The sequence below is a fragment of the Aspergillus flavus genome, chromosome 4, assembly GCF_009017415.1.
Source record: "Aspergillus flavus chromosome 4, complete sequence".
Classification (NCBI taxonomy): Eukaryota; Fungi; Ascomycota; class Eurotiomycetes; order Eurotiales; family Aspergillaceae; genus Aspergillus; species Aspergillus flavus.
In genome coordinates, this window is record NC_092405.1 from 711,103 (window position 1) to 731,982 (window position 20,880).

Here is a 20,880-nt window from a genome sequence, read left to right on the forward strand (position 1 = left end):
CGGCGTGAAGTAGTACTCCGTAAGTAGGACTTTGCTGCAACATCCCTTTCATCTGCTCTCAAACACGCCCACCATGTCTTGGCGGGTATTCCTCTTTTGTCCGACATTTTGCCTAAATTACCCCGGAAAAACACAAAAAAGTTTACTTTGGCATGTTTACTACTACTAAGTAATAATGGAAAGGGTTCATCACAAGCCACAGAATTTTGAGTTTGCATATGTTATTTTGTATGTACAATGATCACAGCCTTTCGCGTCTGTGATAGCCTTCGCATATATAAACATAAATGCAGAGTTAGTCATACTGTACATGTTACCCGATGTCCAACGCCAGATCTATCCACGTGAAACATACATTATACATCAATCACCAACAGTGGCCAGAAAACCACTGCATAAAGAAAAAAGGGAAAAATACACAAGGTGAAGAGAGGGAGAGAGTTTTGTAAAAGATGCAACAGATACACAGAATGGGGATATCACTAATCATGCTCAAACGAGGCAACGCTTAGGTAGGTGAGCGAGGAACTAGGGCGCAGACGATCCCGTCCCTCTAATTTTATTTTTCATCGATCGCGCCAAGCGAACGCCAACCCAATGTGTTCAAACTCCCGTCCAACTTGAAGGAGGGCCCGCTCAGCCAACCAATGGTTGATTCTTCAGGAGAAGAAATATTCACTGTCTCGGATACGCGTGATGTCCCACTCTCCTTTCCGAGGTACCTCGCGGAAGCGCAACGGCAACCAGAGCCAAGTGTGGACAGCACCGCGCCTTTTCTTCTTCGGCTCGTCAATCTCATCCAGATCGGCTTCAGCAGTGGCGTCTTCGGTGTTCGCCTTCGGGCCAAGAACGTCGTCAAAATCGGTCATTAGACTCTCAATGATTGGGTCTGAGGAATCCGCATCCATGCCGGAAGTTTTCCGCTCTGCTGCTTCCAGATTCTCCGGGACATGGCCGACAACGGTCTCACCAAGGGAGCTCGAAATAGCAAGATCCTCATCGGCACCGCCGGCCTGCTCAAAGACACTAGCGGGAGTGACCATTGCGCGTCCCTGAGCTTGCAATTCCGGATCGTCCGATTGCAAAAGCTTTTGTCTCTTGTACTCCTCCAAGAGTTCCTGCACCTTAGCTTGTTTGTGGTTTGCACGTCTACGGTGAGCTCGGATAGCCTTTCCAATCTTGCTCGAGACGTTGACCTTCGCAAGGAACAGATTCTTGCCATAACGGACTTCAAACTCCGCCGCGAGCCTCTTCACAACATCGTCAGAGTGCATGCGAACGAAAGCCTCTCGGAGAATATTGTTCATAGAATCGACATCGCAGGCATGGGTCCAGAAGGAGTCATGGACCGCCGAAAAGCTGAGACCAGCCCGGTCGCAGGCAATAGCCGACATCATCATGTGGGTAGCGTCGAGGGAGTGAATAAAATTCGGTGGGAAAGCCTGAAGTTGCTTGCGCTTGGAAACGACATCGTCCGAGCCCATGTCGACAATGCTTAAATCCTGTAGAGTAGTCCGAACGCGTCGAGATTTTCGAACACGGTAAGGCTGGACAACAGGCAAACCTAGAGGAGTGGTCCAGATCACAGTGGATCTGAACTTCTGAGCTGGGTCGTTGGCTTTCCTGATCAAGCCCCCGTCTGATTGTGTAGGGCTCAAAGCTTCTTTTGCGATTTCCTCGATCTGTTCAGGAGAGAGAGATTGCGTGATACGACTTGCGCAGTCTCCAAGCCAGTATTGGATTTCATGAGCTCCATTGAACATTGTGCCTAAAGCCTCGAAAATCTTCCGAGCAATGTATAACGAACCGCCCTTCGTGTCATCGGCCGAAAGCTCTGGGTAGTGGTCAACAAGCTGTTTGCGCACTTGCTTCATAGCTCCCATAAAGGTGACACCGTAGACGTTCGTCATGACAGTCTGCTTGACAATCTTACGGGTGATCTTCCCGTCAAGCAACTTCGCAATTGGGATACCCTCTTTGGCTTCACGGGCGACGGCCTCCTTAACAAATTCAGCGACACCAGAATATACATCGGATGGGCGGTCGGACGGCTCCAAGTTCACTTGCTGAGCGCCCACCTTATCACCACCAAGCGCTGCGTAGTGTTGCAGTCCATTGCACGAGCCATCTTGATGGATAGGTAGTCGCGATGGATATTGAGTAGGATCCGGGTGCTGGAGAGCGTTTCTCAGCTCACAGCAGGCGGCTAAGCATTGCCATGGATCCTCTGCGTCAAGCCACCAACGTCTGCCGTGTAGACCTTTGTTTGCCGAATCAAGAACTTCGTCCAAGTGATCCATTGTCCATTGTTCGCGTTCCGACAGGCTGGCCTTGTCAAAGCCAGCCAAGTTTGCAATCTGAATCTTCAGCCATCTCAGGCCACGAGCGCCCAGCGGCTTAGCTTCGCTGAAAAGGAGGAGTCCTCGAGCATTGTCCGCACCCATTTGGTTAAGGTAGGGTGGAAGCGGGTAAGCACGACCACGGAAGTCCATGTTATGGGGAAGATAGAAAGTATCATTTCTGTACGCACGCGCAACTTCTAGTTGAAAATTTTGGAAGCATCGGTTGGAATGCATGCCGGATCGTCTATTTTCGATCTCACGCATAGCGTTATCCCACTTCTTCTCGGCAGCGAGACCCTCTTCGGGAGCTGGCTTAGGTGGGGGAGGAAGGTCGGGGTTTAAGGGCGCAAGGCTGGCAATAGCTTCTCCCGAGTTCCATGCCTCAAGCATGACCTCGAATACGTCACGATTGATCCTCCACCCAGTTCTTCCAAGAATATTCAAACCCTCGCGGACCTGTTCCAAACCATTGTTCTCCATCGCTGCTTTGATATAAGATGGTTGTAGAGTCTCGCCCGGTGTTACGCGTACAATGCTGCTCTGATAAATGAAATATCCACCATCTTTAGGACCGTTCCACGGCTTTGGTTTACAGATCATGGGCAACTGACGACCTAGCACATCTGCGGTAGGTTCCCTAGCAACGATCTGAACAACTTCCGGGTGTAAATGAACGTATCCCGACTTCTTCCCCCAGTTAATTTGATAGGAGTGCTGGAATGCGGGTTGCATGACGATCGTTTTCTTATCTGTACGTGGATGCTCCGTTAAGACAGGAACCTTCCCGACATCGAAAAGGAAACTCATTAAGACGGCTCCGACTTTAGCTTTCACCCTAGGGGGCCAGATAGCTGCCGGGTCCTCCTTTTCGAAATCGTGCACTATCTTCTGCCAGGATGCTCGGCCGTCCTTCTTTTTGCGACCAGCAAGAATTTCCCGAAGTGCTTTTAGGCGACGGGCATCTCCCGTCTGCTGCTTTTTAAGGGTCATTTCAGCTATGAGTTCGTCTTGCAGGTCTTTCCCAATCCCAGTGGCAATTGCAGAGACCTTGATTCCTTTTTCCATTCCTCCGCGAGAGAAGGTAGATATAACGGCGAGAATAGTGAGCGCGGCCAACCTTTCCGGGTCCAGACTCCGCAGATAAACTCCGTAGTCATAACGCTCTTTCTGCTCGAAAGTTCTAATGGGATTGGCCTCCGCTTCATCAACAAGCTTGAGTTCTTCTTGGATCCTGGATACAAGGCCCATATGCCACTGATTCATGATGGTACCTAGCTTTTTTCCACCGCCAGTCATATCCAACCCTGACTTTTGCATCTGAGTAAACTCTTGGCGCCATCGTTCAAGTGAAGTCCGTATTGAATCCGTCTCTAACTGTCGCTGTCTGAGTTGATTATATAATTCTAACTTTTCCTCTTCCGTATAATTGGAGTCAGTTGGAAAAGCGACATCAGAGCCAGTGGAGAACATTGAGAGAGAGTCCTGCAAAGATGAAAGCCCAAGGCCTTTCTGATCAACAGGTCTAACAGCCGGGACCTCGTCTGTGATGGACTCTGGATTATTGGCAATGTCTGAGTGTATACTGCCAATCGCAACACGTCGAAGGTCAGAGGAACAAATCTAGTGAAAAGAATTGTGTCAGCGCCAATGTCTTCTTTCCCGCACACCTCATAAAGTTAGAGCGAAAGCAAGAATGGGATATACAGACCTCTGACAGTTCGCCTAGCTCTAATTCCGAAAGAACTGGAACGGCCAAAACCTCTTCCTCGACACCCGCTGTCTTCGCGAAACTCCAATATCTGCGAACTGCTCTATCTCGCTTAGCACCATGTAGCATACGTAGTGCCATCCGAATCATGATCGCATATGTTCGCGCATCCGGCTGAACGCCCCCGTGAGCCATGTCAACTTCGAACCATCTTTGCAAGGGCAAGACCAAGTTGTGTTGCCTTGTCACAACCATGTGTGACACCATCTCCTCCAGATAACGGTTATGAATAGCCAGATACTCAGGCGAACCGATCGGAAAATACTCCCCGAGACGGGTGACGAGATTGGCAGCCCGATCTATTCGGCCAACTTTCAGGGAAATGTCCAGATTTGCCATCATCTCGTCTTCATCACCACCGATACCCTTGTGCTTTTTGAGAGCTCTCGGTCTTGTCTGTAGAAGGTCGTCTATGATTATTAATGATGAAGCATTGAACCCCTTCGAAATGGGTGGGAAAAGAGAAGCCATTTGTGCCGGTTGGTCATACCGGTGACCGGCTGTGTATGAGGAGTTCTCGAATGGAGGGTACGGTGGTTGTTCAACGGCGGAGTGGTCTGCCGCCGTAGCGAGATACCGATTTGATTGTAAAGATGGTTGACGGAGACGATCGGGGGAAACATTGACAGACGCGTTGACAAAAGAATTCGAGCGACCTAGATGGGAGTGAAACCGCAGGGCGGCCAAAGATGGCGACACCAAACGCCCTTTAGAAACCCGGAGATGAGACGCTGCATTTTTCTGACGAGCAATTCGGGATAACATGATTCGGTAGTTTTCGCTGAAGCAACTGGATAAATTAAGTATACGATGTAGAGGTACGTAAAGAAAGAAAATTATGGAAAGAAGGCAAAAATTATGCAAGAACAAAACTCATTAGTATGCGAATATGCGCAAGAAGGATTCAATAAATGACAACGAACTTCCTGTCAGCGGAATATATCTGCTGACAAGCCGTCCTGCAGCCCTTCACCAGTTTATAAGAGATGGGTAAAGAAAGAAGGGGGTGTGAAGGTCTGATGAAGGCGAAAAGGTCGAGATGCCGTAGTTCCTGGACGGAGAAATCGGGGGAAAAATACTCGGATCCTCAAAGGGGAGATAAGGCACGTGTGTGCACGTGATTTGATTATCGTGTTTTTCTTCGGCTTCTCATTTGCGGGATCGCGTCCACATCGTAGACCTATCAACTTAAAAGGTGGCAATCGTCAACGATTTTCCCAGATTTTCGACCAGATTCCTCTGCAACAAAGCTGTTCAAATTTTCTGTATTATGTACTCATTTCTTACTGTTATAAGGTCAGAGTTTTGTGCCTGCTTTTTATAGAGTTCAGGTACCTATATCATCAATTTTATCTATAGCATGCATCGCATACTATCAATCATTCGACCATATGTCGCACGCTCCATGCATTTTTGGGGATATTCTCATGAGGCCATTCGTAAAGTCTATCTTTGTACACGTACAAAGTTTAATTATTGCTCTTCAGTACTGCTCCTAGAAGAACTCCCTCTTCCATTCTGCTTCATCCGGTTCTGCTTCATAGCCCATCCAGTCATCTCTGGGTTCGCCGGGTCAATGCGCGGCGCACTCATCTTATCCAGATAGTCCTCACTATCGATAGCCGATTCCAATTGTGGTAGATTTTCTAAATCTTGGTGCATCATGTAGCTTTCATATACTTGCCATGACTCCTCAGTCTTAGAGTACCTCGAATCAGCAGAGCCTCTTGGAAGAAACGAACCCATCACGGAACAAATACTCACCTCGGCATCGACCCAATCATAGCTACCCCATTTCTCCTCCTGCATTTTCTTCAAGAGATCCAGATTGCCAGCCAACTGACTCGCCTGGTCATCTTCAGCCGCTTTAACCTTGATATCAATCGCGCGAGCCTCATTCCCACCACCCTCATCATCATCCTTTTTCTTTCCCTTCCCCTTGGCGGGAAGCTCATCTAACGCATCAAGGTGATGAAGATGAGGATGCACCTGCACAACCGCTGAAACAGGCGACAGATGAAGATTATCTATAACCATCATTAGCACCCACCTGCAAGACCAGCAAAGAAGCCTAGCGCAGCAACTCACTCCCCCGGAAAGCAGCCAACATATAAACTGGATCCCCCTCCTCAGGAATCTTAATGCGACCGCCCAACGTCTGCACCCGTAATAAAGAAGCCGAGTCTCCATTTCCCATGCCGCCCATTTCCACATCCCCACCGGCTTCCATCTTCACCTTATTCCCGCTAGCAAGGGAGCCGCCGCTGAAACCACCCGCCATGCCGAATGCGCCGCCCTCTTGCGAGCTGCGACTTTTCTTCAGCGCATCGCCGTACTTCAGACCTTTATTCACGTCATAGTTCATGCGGGTGTTGATCGGGACGTCGACTTCGACAAGCCCGGTTTTCGGTTTTAGGCGGAAACTGGTGGGCTTTTGGCCGTGGCGGTCGTCATAGGGGTAGTCTGGTAGCCGGTCGAGATATTGGAGGACGTAACGAGAGATTTCGGAGTCTGTGAGATAGACGTCGTAGGATGCGATGACGGGGTCTGAGGAGTCCATGGTGTGGATATGGGGCTTTGGGCAATGAATGGATCGGCCGACTAAGGTCGTATCATTGGATGGATAATATTTGTTAGAATTGAACAGGAGCGCAGTAAATCGTGCGCAATTGACTGCTTTTCTTTTCAATTTTTTCCATATCGGGGCGGCGGGGAAGTGATAAGGGTAGAAAAGTGGAGCACACCGCCTTCCATTCTAATGACTTATATAAGGGAACCTATAAATGATGTCTCTTACTCTCTAAGAGGACGGCACTATATAGTCGGGAAGTATGGCATGAGTCCTTTCATGGCTAAGCCCAAATGGATATTATGCAATTATAACGTAGCACGTAAAAGTTAATGGCTGTTACTGGCGTCAATAATTTCCCACAGTAGTACATGAAGATTTATGGAATTGGACTGATCCAAGTCAAATGCTTTTGGACGTGAGCGTATACAGGCATACACAGAAGCAAGCAACGATGGCAACAACTCAAACTAACTACATCAAAAATTCATGGCTCACAAGGCAATGGTGGAATCTAAAACAATGCAACTGACGTAGTTAAAGATGGTCATGACAATCAAAGCGAAGCACAACATAACTCAAAGCAATTTATTTACCCTCTTTTTATTCCAGATTCTAATTCTTTACTCGTCATCTTCGTCTTCGGCAACCTGTTTTATGTCGTTAGGTGGGAGGCCTGAATATGTGTGATAACGAGGATTAACTTACTCCTTCATGGAAGTTGCGTCCATCAGTAGTTTCCTTGATAACGCCAGCACGAATACACCAGTCTCCGAACCTCTCAGGCTCTTCGCCATCTGTATTGCGCTCAAGTGCGTACCGCTTGAGGAGACCCTTCATGATATCCAAAATCTCATCCTCCTTGATAGAGGAGCGATACAACTTGTTTAGACGTTGTCCGTGGTAGCCACCGCCGAGGTACATGTTGTAGGCACCGTACGCTTTACCGACGAAGGCAGCTTCGGCGAGCCAGGGCCTGGCGCAACCGTTGGGGCAACCTGTCATACGCATGACAATGCTGTCTCTAGCCAGACCCACCTCTTCGAGCGTAGACTCGAGCTTAGAGATGAGAACTGGCAGGTAGCGCTCAGACTCGGCCATGGCCAAGCCACAGGTGGGGAAGGCAACACAAGCAGACGAAGAAAGACGCATACCACTGAAAGAGGTGTTGTCGAGCTTGTACTTGGCCATCAATTCCTTGATCGCAGGGAGGTCTTCATCCTTGACGCTGGAAAGAATCAGATGCTGATTACCGGTGAGACGGAACTCGCCCTTGTCAAGCTTCGCCAGTTCACGCAGACCGGTGCGCATCTGGAAGTCGGCAGTATCCTCAATTCGCCCGTTCTCGATGAAGAAAGTGAAGTGGTTGAGACCCTTCTCGTCCTTCAGCCAGCCAAAGGTATCAACGTTGGAAGCAAACTTGAAAGGACGAGGTTCAGCAAACCGTAGGCCGTCTGGAAGAAGAGCCTCCACCTTCTCCTTGAAGACCTCAACGCCCATGTCGTCGATAGTGTACTTCAGACGTGCATGCTTGCGGTTCTGACGATCGCCGTGATCACGTTGTACCAGCATAATTTTTTCACAAACGATGTGGGCTTGATCGGCGGGTACATATCCAAACATGCGGCCGGTCTGAGGATATGTCTTCTTGTTGTTGTGAGTGCTACCCATGCCACCACCAGCGAGAATGTTGAAACCTTCCAAATGTCCGTCGGATCCCTTGATGGCGATCAAACCAATATCATGGGCATACACATCGGTATCGTTGTGAGGAGGAATAGCAATGGTGATCTTGAACTTACGGGGCAGGTAAGTAGGGCCGTAGAGGGGTTCGTGATCGACAACAGCATCTCCAGCGACTTGAATCTTCTTATCATCGTCATCCTTCAGCCAAATCTCATGGTAGGCTGTAGTAGAAGGGAGAAGATGGTCGCTGATCTTCTGCGCGACAGTATGCGCCTCGCGATGGAAGAAAGAGAGCTCTGGGAGGGAGCTGCACATGACGTTACGGTTGACGTCACCGCAAGCTGCAATGGTAGTCATGAGTGCTTTGTTAATGGCACGCATCGCGCCTCGGAGGTTACGCTTGATGACACCGTGGAATTGGAAGGTTTGTCTAGTCGTGAGCTTCATGGTCTCGTTACCATGGGAGCTGCTGATAGCATCCATTTGCAGCCACTGGGTAGGAGTAGCAACACCACCAGCAAGCCTGCAACGGATCATGAAGCTGTAGGCGGGCTCAAGGCCTTGGGCTTTGCGCTCATCGCGCACATCACGGTCGTCTTGCATATAGGTGCCGTGGAACTTGGTCAACTGCTGGTCGCTTGCAGAGATAGCACCAGTACTCTCATCCAACAGACCCTCAGCAATGGTACCGCGAAGGTAGTTAGATTGGATCTTAATGTCCTCATTTGTCAAAGGTGCGGGCTCTTCAGGAAGACCCTCGACTTTGTCCACCCCCAGGGACTGCCAAAGGCGTGGCTCCCATTCGGAGTAACCAGTCTGGTAAGCGTCTGGGTCCTGATCGTCACCAAGTCCGATATCAGTGAGCTTACGTCCGCCCAAAAAGGCAACTCGGGCATCAAGATCCTTGGCGGGCTTGTTGTAATAAATCTTATCTTCCTTGCGGGGCCAGTAGTGGCTATCACCAAGACCAAAAACAGAGTAGTTAATAGTAGACAAGTCAAGATCACCAGAGTTCTTCACGAATTCCCACAGACCACGGCCGTTGACGGGGAACTCTCCCTGGCCCGCGGTACTGGTGATAAACACCACGTTTTCCTCAGTAGACAAATCCTCAGCGGGGTAATCATCCATGGCCATGACCATAGTCTTCAGTCCCCTAGCGCGACCACGGTTTCCAAGACGCTTTGCCAGGTTTTGGGCATTGCCATTGTCCGACGCGAATAGGATAGTCAAGGGTGCGCCGAAAAGACCTTCGAGTAGCTTCTCATAAGAGTCCTTAGCTTTGCGCTTCTGGAGGGCCCGGACTTCGGTGCCGTAGGATTCAGAGAGGACAGAAGAAAACTTGGGATGACGGTTCATAAGCTGGCTGAGTTGGTTGTCCCTACGAAGGAACTCTTCAAGTTCACGCTTGATACGCTCCGAATCCAGGGAGAACTTGGGTTCATTGTTCTCCTCGTTTCCGGGGTTCCAGCGGTACAAAGGCCAGTATCCAAGGTCGATGGCCTTCTTGGTTTCCTGGAGAACAGTCAAGGCAGAATCGTCCTCCTGGTTGTACGGCAAGTATGCAACAACTACGGAGGGGCCCTTGAACTGTTCGGCCTCAGCCATAGCCTGGAGAACCTGAGTGTAGGAGCCGTACACGGCAACAGAGGCAACGTAGGCATTGCCGTAGTTCATGGCATAAAGGCCAATATCCTTCTTTCTGCGTGTGGGATCAGCTGCAGTGCGTTCCGAGTAAGGCTGGGAATCAATAACGAGCATGTTAACATTGGCGCCGGAGGCAAGGACATGGTGGACACCCGAATTTCCAAGATCATAGGCCCAGGCATCGGAGCCAACGAGCCACCGAGACTCATCAAAGAAAAGCTTCTTGGATTCTAGGAGCTGCTTGGCCAACGGGGAATCATCCTTCGAAAGGTGATCAATAACATCTGGAGCCAATCTGTTGGCCTTGGCTGCATCGCCTGCACTGAGAGCCCAGTTTGAAAGGGACGTCTTCGGAGCATCAGTGGCAAAGGTACCAGCCTTTGATGCTTCTTCAACCTCCCGCACAAAACGGCGACGGTGTTCCATCCTTGCAATCAAGGAACCAAATCCATATTCAGGGCTGGCTGCAATGGTGGAAGAAACACCGGCATGCTTCGAATCCAACTGGTTGGCAATGTGCAAACGCTCCCCGAAGAGCTGATTTAAGATCTTCAGATAGGCATTTTCGAGATGGGGCTGCTCTAGGGCAGTCTCAAGTGTTGGAACCTTGGAGCTACCGACTTCGAGGTTCTGAATAGGGGAGGGAGTGTCCAGGTTCTGAGCAATGCCGCGGAGCGCCTGAATGGCAGTAGATGGCTCAACATACCCGAGTCTGTAACCGACAATTTGTGGAGCACGTCCACCAGCAGTGGTAGGGGTCAAGCTTGACAACAGATCCATGAACGAAGGACCCCATCTTGTAGTTTTGCGGACTTGTTCCAAAACGGCGATCTTTTCAACCGAGGCCGGAATTGAGTTCACAATCTGGCCACCCACCCAGGGTCGGTACAACCGCGCAGTGATAAGTCCGATGTTCTTGAGCTCGCTGGCGGTGTCTTCCTTGGACAGAGCATCTACAAACACTCCGGTGGAGCCAAAGATAAAGAGAGCAGATTTCGCATCTGAAGGACCAGTGTACTCAACCGCACTGTAGTTGCGACCAACCAATACCGACAAGGTGCGCCAGATCTGAGAAGTCCACTCGAAGATGTCTGCGGCACTAACTGCCCTGACAGAAGAAGCATCCACGGTTGTTGCAGCAGAGCTAGTAGCACGGCTATCAACGCTGCTATCTCTTCTTGAGGAGCCAACGGACGAGTTGTCAACGCTAACACTCGAAGGCGTCTGAGATGGCTGTGCAGGGGTAGCAGCACCCTCGGGTGTCTTAGTGTTCTCTACAACTTCATCAGTTACGGTGGCCACCCGTCCAGAGTCAGTGTACAATGTCTGGGCACCAAGTCCAGTGGAGTGAGTAGCATGGTGTCCGCCCAAGTTCAGAACACTCTGGATCACATTCACATCCTCCTCTGCGATGGGCTCGTCGCGAGCAGAATTGGCGGGGTCAAAGAAATGAATGACGCCTTTTCCAGATTTGCGTGCCAAAGCATGAGCAGTGATAGAGATATCTTGTGCCTCTTGGACAGTCTCAGAGTGCAGGAATGCGAAGCCACATTGCCGTATTGAGCTGATTACCGAGTAATCTGGGAATGGAGAAGGCTCCAAGGCGACGTGGATGACAATGGGGAAGTTCGCTAAGCGGTAGAGGTGAGGGATAGAAGAGAGGAGGACAGAGGAACTAGAGACAACAGAAACCACATCTCCAGTCTGCAAAGGGTGGAAAGCAGAGAGGAGAGGATCTTCATTGTATCGTACCGAGACCACCTGATGAACTTGTCAATTCACTGTCCGAACTTGAACGCTGCATTCCAGTATCACTCACGTCAGGTACACCCTTGGGCAGGATACTGCGCGCCTTTTCTTGCTTAAGAGCCTTCAGTGGCTTGCTAAACCAAGAATCTGTCTGCAGGGATGGCTGGACGGAGACCACAATGTCGCTAGTGAGATAAGCGACTCTCGCCACTGCGATGTAAATTAGCATTCCATCACCAGCTCGTAGACAGACAATGATAGCATAACATAGTCAAGAATACGATCAACGGATAACGAATCGCAAAAAGAAAGAAAGGGAATGACTCACCTGCCTCTCCGGCAGTTGAAACGGGCGCCATGTTGGCAATTGCCAGTTGCGCTATGTAGAGCGCAAAGGTGGGATGATACTAATGGTATATAGAGTAGATATCACCGCATACGGTGACTCCACACTCAAATTGAGCTCAATCGATGAGGGGAAAGGAGGGAAAAAGGAAGGGAAAGTGACAGTCTTAAGGACATATAAAAAATTAGCTTGATTCTTTCCTGTTTATCCTTACGATTTTCTTCAAAATTAAAGCAGCGATTTTGTTCCCCATAGACTTTCTCCGCCATCGGGGTTGGATCAGCAACATTCTTATTGGACTGCGATCACGACATCGATGCAAACGTGCGCGGGCGGTGGGTGCAAACATCCTTAATCGGGTCAAGTGCGGGCAGCAGGTCGAGCACGTCAGTTCTTCAGCGGGCTTTGCTTCGGCAGAATGCTGATAGGCCGGTTACTTTTACTCTGGACGATTAATCTTTTGAGATCTCGTGTTGCAGCCGAACGTGCAAGACTATCCACTCTTCAGCCTCAGTAATGAATCTTTAATGAACATAATTGAAGGAAGATTGCTCTGTAAGAAACTGCACAACATAGATGATATATATGTATCCCATAATTGCCCTCCATTCCATTAACAGGAGACCGATCAGTATTTGATCCATTCGGCGCTTATTACAAAGGCGATTTCCTCTCGGGCGAGAGACTCCTGGCGTGGTTAATGGTCAGCTGAACAGTGAATGCCAACAACCCATTATATGGTGAATCGAGAACCATTGTTTCAAACCCCGACTTATCCTTTACCATTTAGTTTCTCCAACATAAAGGAGTAAGGGAACAAGGTCTTTAATAAGAATAAAAGAACAAAAGAGAACGAAAATGAGAAGTTACAAAGTACGTCATACAATTGAGTGCTATGCCCTGTGTAGTGACTAGTTATCTTTTGTCATTCATGATAGAACATTATGCGATTCCCTGATATAGTGCATGAAAACTGAGCCTCAAGACGCCAAATATGAAAACAAACCCATATAAATATCAATGTACAAGTCCCAGACGCCAGGGGCCGCATCTAAAAAACCAATTCTTTCGTCCCTATAGCCGAACAAACACACCGTTCTCTTCCATAACGGCTTCTATTGGCCGAACGTACCTTTACGCGAAGGAAAATCGGACTCCGTCTTATTTCCGCACCGAAGAGGAAAGAAAAAAAAAACCTCTGAGCATTATCGAGTCATTAGACCCTCGTGGCCAAATGACTAGTAACCAGCGATTTGTAGATCATCTCACCATCTTAGTGATATAAATTTATAACGAAAACCACGTTATGTGAATTGGGTAAGAGGCGAGGCTGTTGACACCAGAGCCTCGTCGCTTATGAGGCAGGCGTCCGCAGTACGAAGAGGATCATTGGCATCAGTCTCCTCTGCCAAGGGCACCCACGTTGTGTGGATTTGGACGCAATTCCTTCTATAAGGAAGGATCTGAACTTGAATGGATGACCTGTAGCGGATCGATGACTTCCGGTCGCTTCTGCTTACCTAGTTTCGCTCCAGTCCTGCATTTTGACGTTCATACCCGGTACCTCATAAGTGGGTTGTTGTAAGGCAGCCGCCTGGACAGCCGACTGAGAAGGTTGTGGAGGGCCCGTTCCAGATCGACGTCTCCGTTCTCTTTCGAGGGGACCGGGAAGCTCGGTGCTCTCGCGGCGAGCACGGAACCGCCGTCCGATAGTATCCATCCAGTTACCATCCTCATCCTCGCCTAACCAATAATTGCGACCAACGCTAATCATAGCGCGACCAAGTTTTCCCTTCCAACCTTGACCATCAGGAGTGTAAGGCGAGAACGGCTCCTTATCGATATCAGCGACGCTAGCCACACTGGCGATGGAAGTGTTCCGGCTATGAGTTGGGAGCTGAGTGTGACGAGGCACAGCGATATAAAGACGTAGAGACTGGCGAGCAAATGCCAGCATGACAAGAACAAAATATGCACGGATGATCCATAGCGAGCAGATGAAGACAATGCTTTGGAAACTTTCCGGCTGGGTAACCGCGTTGCCTAGGCCATCGGGACTTCTGGCATACTGGGCGCCCTGGGAAGATGGCGAATCGTACTTCGGGCTGGTGAAGCCGGCCGTTTGAGCAATCGTCTCACCACCGGGCCCGGAGGCATTTCCACTCTCGTAATGTTGAGAAATGACAAGGAACCATGTTACACCAAAAGCAGCTGTATATGCGGCGTTGATGACGCTATCGAAGAGGTAGAGCCAGGCGAGAGCGAGACATTGCAGAGGTGATTGTTTTCGGATATGTGGGAAGAGCAGTGTTGCGACGCCGAGAGCGAGCAGGGAGTAAAGGTACATGGACAGCTGGACGGGTGAAAGGTGGTAGCCGGTTAGGAGCGCAAGCAACCCGTAAAGGCCGCTAATTTTGTTCAAAAGCAAGGATAACGTGATGAGAGAAGCGCCCGTCTGCAGGCTCATGACATAGAGGAATGTCTGTTGTACTCCGGAGGTTCATTCTTAGCACCATCGATTAATCTAGACACGGAACGGGAAGGCCTTTTATCACGAAATTTTAATTTCTGACATACCTCTGGCCGCGGGATGCGGAGAAAACGGGTTGGTGAGAACCCCATCTCTGATATCGCCGATGGGCTGCTGTAGGATTGGCACAAGCAATGGGAGGATGCAGTAGAAAAGGGAAACGGAAATGGAAGCCAATACGTTCAGAAGAGAAGAAAGGGAGAAGGCTGGTTGTCAGCAGCAGTTGGGTCACGATGCCCATGCGGTTGTCACACAGGGGCTTGATTTTCCGGACGATCCGCCCCGCCGATCGCTACTATTTTCGCCTATTGAATGCCAAGAACTGAGCGCTTTAATGACGTTCGGGTACTCCGTCGTCCAATGAATCGTTCAATGTGCAATTTTTCAATGGCCTGGTTTGAGGACTGAGGGTTGTATGTCCACTATTTCCAGCTATTGCTTCATTGTCAATCTAATGATAGTCTGGCCTACAGTCACTTCCTTCTGCCCTACACCCTACTGAATTTTCGGGCTTTTCTTTCCTGGATGCGCTCTGTCCGCCTAGACAGTCAACATTATTGCATCAGACAATACGAGTACGACGTTCCGAATCTAGCGCAAGTGACCACTGAAGGTTGCTTGAGATTACGAAAATATTCCGAATATGCCTGCCTTGACCTTTTTCTTTCCTTTTTCATTTTTCGCTTTCTCCCGATTACGTTGGCTGGAATTTCTGGACGCCATGTAGTTGCGGAAAGTATGGTAAATAGTATATATAATATATATGTATCGTAGACGTTGTCCAAAATCTTACAAGAGCCATGACATCTTGGCACCATAACCTCAAATCTGAGCCGTTAAAGATGAAAAGGATATTGCAGAAACCTGAGGGGCAGCAATGGGATGCTGATGCGATGTAGCAAGTAGAACGCCAAATTCTCCCACCAAGCACCAGGCGACCGTGTAGGAAAAACAGGAAAAAGAGAAAAGAAAAAACGGCTTCGATCTAAACACGCTATTCACTCGAGAAGCAAAGGGAGAAAAATGTACAGATTAAGAATGACAGAGCAATATTGACAATCTCAAACCTCATCATTGAGATCGAGGGAACAAATTGGTGAACGTAATCGAAAAATGGCGACCAGGTAGTACATTACAGCTTTCAGCATGCGCATCCATCGTTGGTTGTGGTCTCTTTTGGGTTGATGTTCACATCGATCACTGGAGAGTAACAGTCAGCTTCGTGGAACTTGTAAGTGACGCCGAGGAAACAAACCTTGGCTCTCTCCTCTACTACCTTCGCCTTCCATGCCTGGTAGAGCTTGGGCTATCCGCCGGAAAAGTTGCTTGACGTTATGACCAACCTTGGCGCTAGTCTCGATAAACATCAACCCGTTCTTCTTAGCCTCCTCTTCACCCTGCGCGGTGGTGACCTCGCGCTTGTCGTTAAGATCAGTCTTGTTGCCAACTAGAACAATGATAACATCATTGCCACGCTCCCCTCGTACGTCGTCAATCCATTTCCGGGTATTCTGGAAGGACTTGGCGTTTGAAATATCGTAAACAACAACAGCAACGCTCGAATCCCGAATGTAGGAAGGAATCAACGACCTGAATCTTTCTTGACCGGCTGTATCCCAAAGCTGGAGTCGGACAGTCCTGTCCTCTAGGTACATAGTCTGAAAAAAAACCGAGTTAACACTGGCATGAGCGATCAAAGTGCATCGAAGGTGGGATCCTAGAATCCAGAGGCTGGCTAGTTGCGGTGAGATATACCTTTGACAGAAAGTCGATTCCGATGGTCGCTTGATATGTATTGTCGAATGAGTCGTACATGAATCTCGTAATCAGGGACGTTTTGCCAACTACATGTCACAATCAGAGACTTGCACAGGCCATAAATTAATGGGAATCTGGCACGTGGTATCCATACCGCTCTGCTCTCCCAAGAACACCAGCCTGTGGTACAGTTAATAATTAATTCAGACTACAGGGAGCTTTGATATACCAAAACGTACTTGAACTTTTTCAAAGGGTTCGAATACGACCCTACAGCGGAAGTGGATGCCATTGTGACAAGAGAAACTTGGTAGAAGTAATGGTAGGATCAGGGGTAGCGGAGGGAAAGTCGCAATTATTTTACGTAGAAGGACTGTGGAAAAGGGTGCGCAAAGGATCTCTAAGGATAGAAGGACATGGAAGGGAGAATATTATAGAAATCAGACGCAAGACCAAACAAGGCGCCAGAGTTGTTCAAATGGGCGATTTGGGAGGAGTGAAGTCAACTCGAACCCATGGATCGATATGGGGAAACTGTACGGAGTACGGTAAGTAAATGTTATGGACTGACAAGCCAGCATTAAACTCCGACCGCCTTCCGATGACGGATTAAATCCGGCCCGACCCAGCCATCATCAGCGCAAGGTGCGGGTGTTGCTCCAGACGAGTGATCCGGACAAGAGCTCCGCTCCACCGCAGTCTTTCTATCGTTTGCGAGACTTTCGTCAGGCGTCTAAAGACCCTGTACCTTGTTTGCTGCTTCCTCCAGCTTAAAGAATCGGGTCAAAAGTTGGAGGTCACCATGGGTCTCGTCTATCCAGCTGGTGCTGCTACCGTGTCACTCCTGGTGATCGGGGGCTGTGAGTGATCTCATCCAACAAGGGTATTGATATTGTGCGCTAATCAATACTGGCAGATATGCTTTTCCACGGAGATGGCGAACAATTTAATGTATTGAAAGACACATGGATGTTACATATCTTTTATAGGGTGCCTTGTTAACACGTCCTAGGTTGGTCAATTCCTCGAATCGGTATCTCCATATGCTTGGGCAAACATCGGTATCGCGATGTGCATAGGTTTATCAGTCGTTGGAGCAGCGTGGTACGTCCTAATATGGAGCTATGTTTCCTGTTATATCATTACTCATGGCATGCCTATCCAGGGGTATCTTTCTCACAGGTTCATCTATTGTCGGCGGAGGTGTCAAGGCACCAAGAATCCGGACGAAGAACTTGATCTCTATTATCTTCTGCGAAGTAGTGGCTATTTATGGTGTCATCATGGCAATAGTTTTCTCTTCGAAGCTCAATCTCGTCGGCGATGATGAAATCTTCTCCGGCAGCAACCAATATACCGGATACGCACTCTTTTGGGGTGGTATCACTGTGGGCATGTGCAATTTGATCTGTGGTATCTCTGTCGGTATCAATGGAAGCAGTGCAGCTCTAGCCGATGCTGCTGATGGAAGCTTGTTCGTTCGCCCCATCCGTATTTCTGTCAGAACAGCAAGTGAGCTAACATTTTTGCAGGTTTGTGAAGATCCTTGTTATCGAGATCTTCAGCTCCGTCCTTGGCTTATTCGGTCTTATCATCGGACTCCTGGTGACACAGAAGGCTAACGAATTTAAGTAAGGCCGCTTAATGGTTAACGAGAGGAGGTTTTCTCCGAGAGAGAACCATGCGAGTCGGGGTAGGAACCATTGTATGACTTCTATTTTACAGCTTCACTTTGCTCTGGTGTTCTATTATATACTGCATTATGGCGTATGGATCCGATTTGACTGTAGAGTCTTTTGGGTATGCGTGAATAGCATTGATTGTCCCGCTGGTTTGCCATGATGTCTGGGTTGGTGTACAGTAGCAGGCGCCGGGAAGTAATGGAAGTGTTGATATTATCAATACGATAGCGCACTCTTATGTATAGCATTGATTTAAATTTCACATTGTTGTATTTAAGGGTTTATAGGAAATTAGCGATCGTTATATAATTGACATTGATAAGCTTGAGCAATAGGCTTTATCTACGGAGTGACTAATATAGATTCGGAGGTTCCAATACCACGGGATGGTTCCCCGCATCCGACAAAACTCTCCTCTTCACAATTCTCAAAATTCTAATAAGATAGCATCCAGAATGACGGACGACAAACTTAAGGCAGCTATATTGATCGTATCGGATACTGCCTCTAAAGATCCTTCCACGGATAGAGTTGCTGAAACTCTCACGTCTTTCTTCTTCTCAGAGGGGTTAAATACTTGGGATCGACCGGCCACTAAGATCGTACCTGATAATGTACTCGATATCCAACGAGCCCTATGTGACTGGACAGATGGCCCAAACTGGGTGAATCTCATACTTTTGAGTGGCGGTACGGGCTTTGCGCTTAAGGATAACACCCCTGAGGTTCGTTGAACCTGCTCCAGAGTTACTCTGCTTTGCTAAAGTCGTTGATTAGGCCGTGTCGCCTCTCATTCATCGCCATGCACCCGGCCTAGTGTGAGTTGTGCTATCCATCTTTCAGAAACGTATATAATGTGATTACTGACCGTAAATCATGAAGTCATGGCATGATTGCCGCTTCTTTGCAAGTCACACCTTGTAAGCTGATATACACATAATTTGTTACGCAAGGACTCGCTAACAATTATCCTAGTTGCAATGATGTCACGGCCTGTTGCGGGTGTTAGGAACAAAACATTGATTATTACCTTGCCCGGCTCGCCAAAAGGGGCTAAAGAAAATCTCGACGCGGTCTTCAAGCTTCTGCCGCATGCGTGCACTCAAGCGGCTGGTGCTAACTCTCGCGCCATTCATGCCGGCGGTGTCAAGAAACTAGAAGCTGAGGCAGGGTTGTCCTCGGGGGGCAAAGTGGAACACAAACGCGACCATCACCATCAACATCACCACCAACTTCATTCTCATTCTCATTCTCATGGCCATGGACATGGCCATGTTGCCCCGAAGGCACATACGTCACCATCGGAGAGACCGCAATCAAATGATCCCAATGCAGGCCCAAATCGACGATATCGCGAATCCCCTTACCCAATGTTATCAGTGGATGAAGCACTTGCAGTTATTAGCGAACAAACTCCTGAACCAGTTGTTGTTGAGGTTCCTGTAACCACTGCCTTAGTTGGATCGGTAATTGCCGAGGATGTCTATGCCGCAGAAGCTGTTCCAGCTTACCGAGCCAGCATCGTAGATGGGTACGCCGTGATTGCACCTGAAACAGCAGATGTTGGACCAAGCACAAAGGGAGTTTTCCCCGTGGCGTCCATATCTTACGCCAACCCAGGAGGGTCATTGTCACCCCTCGAGCCTGGAACTATTGCCAGAATAACCACAGGAGCTCCTCTTCCGCCAAATGCCAATGCCGTAGTAATGGTTGAGGATACAGTGCTCGCTTCTTCGACCCCTGACGGCAAAGAGGAAGCAACAGTAGAGATATTGACAGGCGATATCAAACCGAACGAGAATGTCCGTGAGCCTGGCAGTGATATTGCGTTGGGGTCGAAAATCCTTCAGAAAGGAGACCTCATCACGTCAGTCGGAGGCGAGATTGGTCTTCTAGCAGCATCTGGAACAAAAATAGTCAAGGTCTTTAAGAAGCCATGTGTAGGTGTTCTAAGTACTGGAGATGAGCTCGTTGAGCACGACGACCCAAGAAAGCTCTATGGAGGACAAATTCGAGACTCCAACCGTCCATCTCTCCTCTCGTGCCTTGCCTCTTGGGGCTTCCCCACCGTCGATTTGGGAATTGCTCGTGATACACCAGCAGGTGAGCTGGAACGGAGCCTTCGGGATGCCCTTCGCGGAGTGGGAAGGGCAAATTCTAGCGTTGACGTGATTATCACCACCGGCGGCGTATCAATGGGTGAGCTCGACCTGCTGAAGCCCACTATCGAACGTACACTAGGCGGGACCATCCATTTCGGTCGCGTGTCCATGAAACCAGGCAAGCCGACCACGTTTGCCACGGTCCCATTCAAACCAACGTCGTCAACTCAACAAGTCCAGCAAGAGCGTGAAACTAAACTTATTTTCTCATTGCCTGGAAACCCTGCCTCGGCCCTCGTGACACTCAACTTATTCGTGCTCCCCTCTCTTTACAAGCTGATGGGCATGGGCGAAAAGCAAACTGCGCCTGGCTTATCATCAACACTTGGATTACCACTCGTTTCGGTCAGCTTGACACATGCGTTCCCGTTGGATCCCAAGCGTACCGAGTACCACCGGGCCATTGTGACAGCGTCTCGTTCCGATGGCCGATTGTACGCCTCTAGTACAGGCTTGGGGGGAGTTGGGCAGCGGAGTTCTAGAGTAGGAAGTCTAGCTAGCGCAAACGCGCTCTTAGTGCTTCGACCAGGAAGTGGACAGATTGAAAAGGGTGTCTTGGTAGAGGCATTGATGCTGGGGCCGGTCGTGGCAGCGCAGTAAATGTTGTTCAGCAAGAGTATATTATACCACTGTCACAGAAT

The 20,880-nt window shown here is 49.0% G+C and overlaps 6 protein-coding genes across 6 annotated transcripts; 2 read left to right on the forward strand and 4 right to left on the reverse strand.

Moving 5' to 3' along the window:
- Window positions 1–659: 659 nt before the first annotated feature.
- On the reverse strand, window positions 660–6,670 carry F9C07_2067374 (DNA-dependent RNA polymerase family protein; the record flags this gene model as incomplete). The annotated part of the gene is made up of 5 exons (XM_041292603.2): window positions 660–3,962; window positions 4,051–4,766; window positions 5,616–5,808; window positions 5,875–6,137; window positions 6,199–6,670. 5 exons carry the CDS (start codon window positions 6,668–6,670, stop codon window positions 660–662), a joined length of 4,947 nt encoding a protein of 1,648 aa, XP_041145743.2.
- Window positions 6,671–7,378: 708 nt separating this feature from the next.
- F9C07_2069410 (sulfite reductase [NADPH] subunit beta) lies at window positions 7,379–12,120 on the reverse strand (the record flags this gene model as incomplete). Its single annotated transcript, XM_041292604.2, has 3 exons — window positions 7,379–11,773; window positions 11,832–11,971; window positions 12,090–12,120. The coding sequence occupies 3 exons, from the start codon at window positions 12,118–12,120 to the stop codon at window positions 7,379–7,381; spliced, it is 4,566 nt and encodes a 1,521-aa protein (XP_041145744.2).
- Window positions 12,121–12,963: 843 nt separating this feature from the next.
- Window positions 12,964–14,858, reverse strand: F9C07_2283058 (Inositolphosphorylceramide synthase subunit Kei1-domain-containing protein). The gene is made up of 2 exons (XM_071510607.1): window positions 14,685–14,858; window positions 12,964–14,589 (listed from the first exon to the last, which is right to left on the reverse strand). Exons 1-2 carry the CDS (start codon window positions 14,727–14,729, stop codon window positions 13,624–13,626), a joined length of 1,011 nt encoding a protein of 336 aa, XP_071366281.1. The 5' UTR covers window positions 14,730–14,858; the 3' UTR covers window positions 12,964–13,623.
- Window positions 14,859–15,353: 495 nt separating this feature from the next.
- Window positions 15,354–16,931, reverse strand: F9C07_2283059 (putative ras small monomeric GTPase Rab6). The gene is made up of 5 exons (XM_041292606.2): window positions 16,635–16,931; window positions 16,550–16,575; window positions 16,393–16,481; window positions 15,893–16,295; window positions 15,354–15,837 (listed from the first exon to the last, which is right to left on the reverse strand). Exons 1-5 carry the CDS (start codon window positions 16,685–16,687, stop codon window positions 15,779–15,781), a joined length of 630 nt encoding a protein of 209 aa, XP_041145746.1. The 5' UTR covers window positions 16,688–16,931; the 3' UTR covers window positions 15,354–15,778.
- Window positions 16,932–17,197: 266 nt separating this feature from the next.
- Window positions 17,198–18,030, forward strand: F9C07_3430 (vacuolar H+-ATPase V0 sector, subunit C; the record flags this gene model as incomplete). Its single annotated transcript, XM_041292587.1, has 5 exons — window positions 17,198–17,255; window positions 17,312–17,346; window positions 17,408–17,499; window positions 17,561–17,869; window positions 17,928–18,030. The coding sequence occupies 5 exons, from the start codon at window positions 17,198–17,200 to the stop codon at window positions 18,028–18,030; spliced, it is 597 nt and encodes a 198-aa protein (XP_041145747.1).
- A 936-nt stretch (window positions 18,031–18,966) lies between these two features.
- Window positions 18,967–20,839, forward strand: F9C07_2155653 (molybdopterin biosynthesis protein; the record flags this gene model as incomplete). Its single annotated transcript, XM_041292588.2, has 2 exons — window positions 18,967–18,997; window positions 19,053–20,839. 2 exons carry the CDS (start codon window positions 18,967–18,969, stop codon window positions 20,837–20,839), a joined length of 1,818 nt encoding a protein of 605 aa, XP_041145748.2.
- Window positions 20,840–20,880: the final 41 nt, after the last annotated feature.

Excerpts from the sequence above, each read along its gene's own strand:
- F9C07_2283058 (XM_071510607.1), bottom strand. The coding sequence starts at position 14,729 with ATGGGGTTCTCACCAACCCGTTTTCTCCGCATCCCGCGGCCAGAG. Across the intron at positions 14,590-14,684 it reads TCCGCATCCCGCGGCCAGAG|ACATTCCTCTATGTCATGAG; the intron begins GTATGTCAGAAA and ends GGAGTACAACAG.
- F9C07_2283059 (XM_041292606.2), bottom strand. The coding sequence starts at position 16,687 with ATGGCATCCACTTCCGCTGTAGGGTCGTATTCGAACCCTTTGAAAAAG. Across the intron at positions 16,576-16,634 it reads AACCCTTTGAAAAAGTTCAA|GCTGGTGTTCTTGGGAGAGC; the intron begins GTACGTTTTGGT and ends ACTGTACCACAG. Across the intron at positions 15,838-15,892 it reads TAGTAGAGGAGAGAGCCAAG|TGATCGATGTGAACATCAAC; the intron begins GTTTGTTTCCTC and ends GTTACTCTCCAG.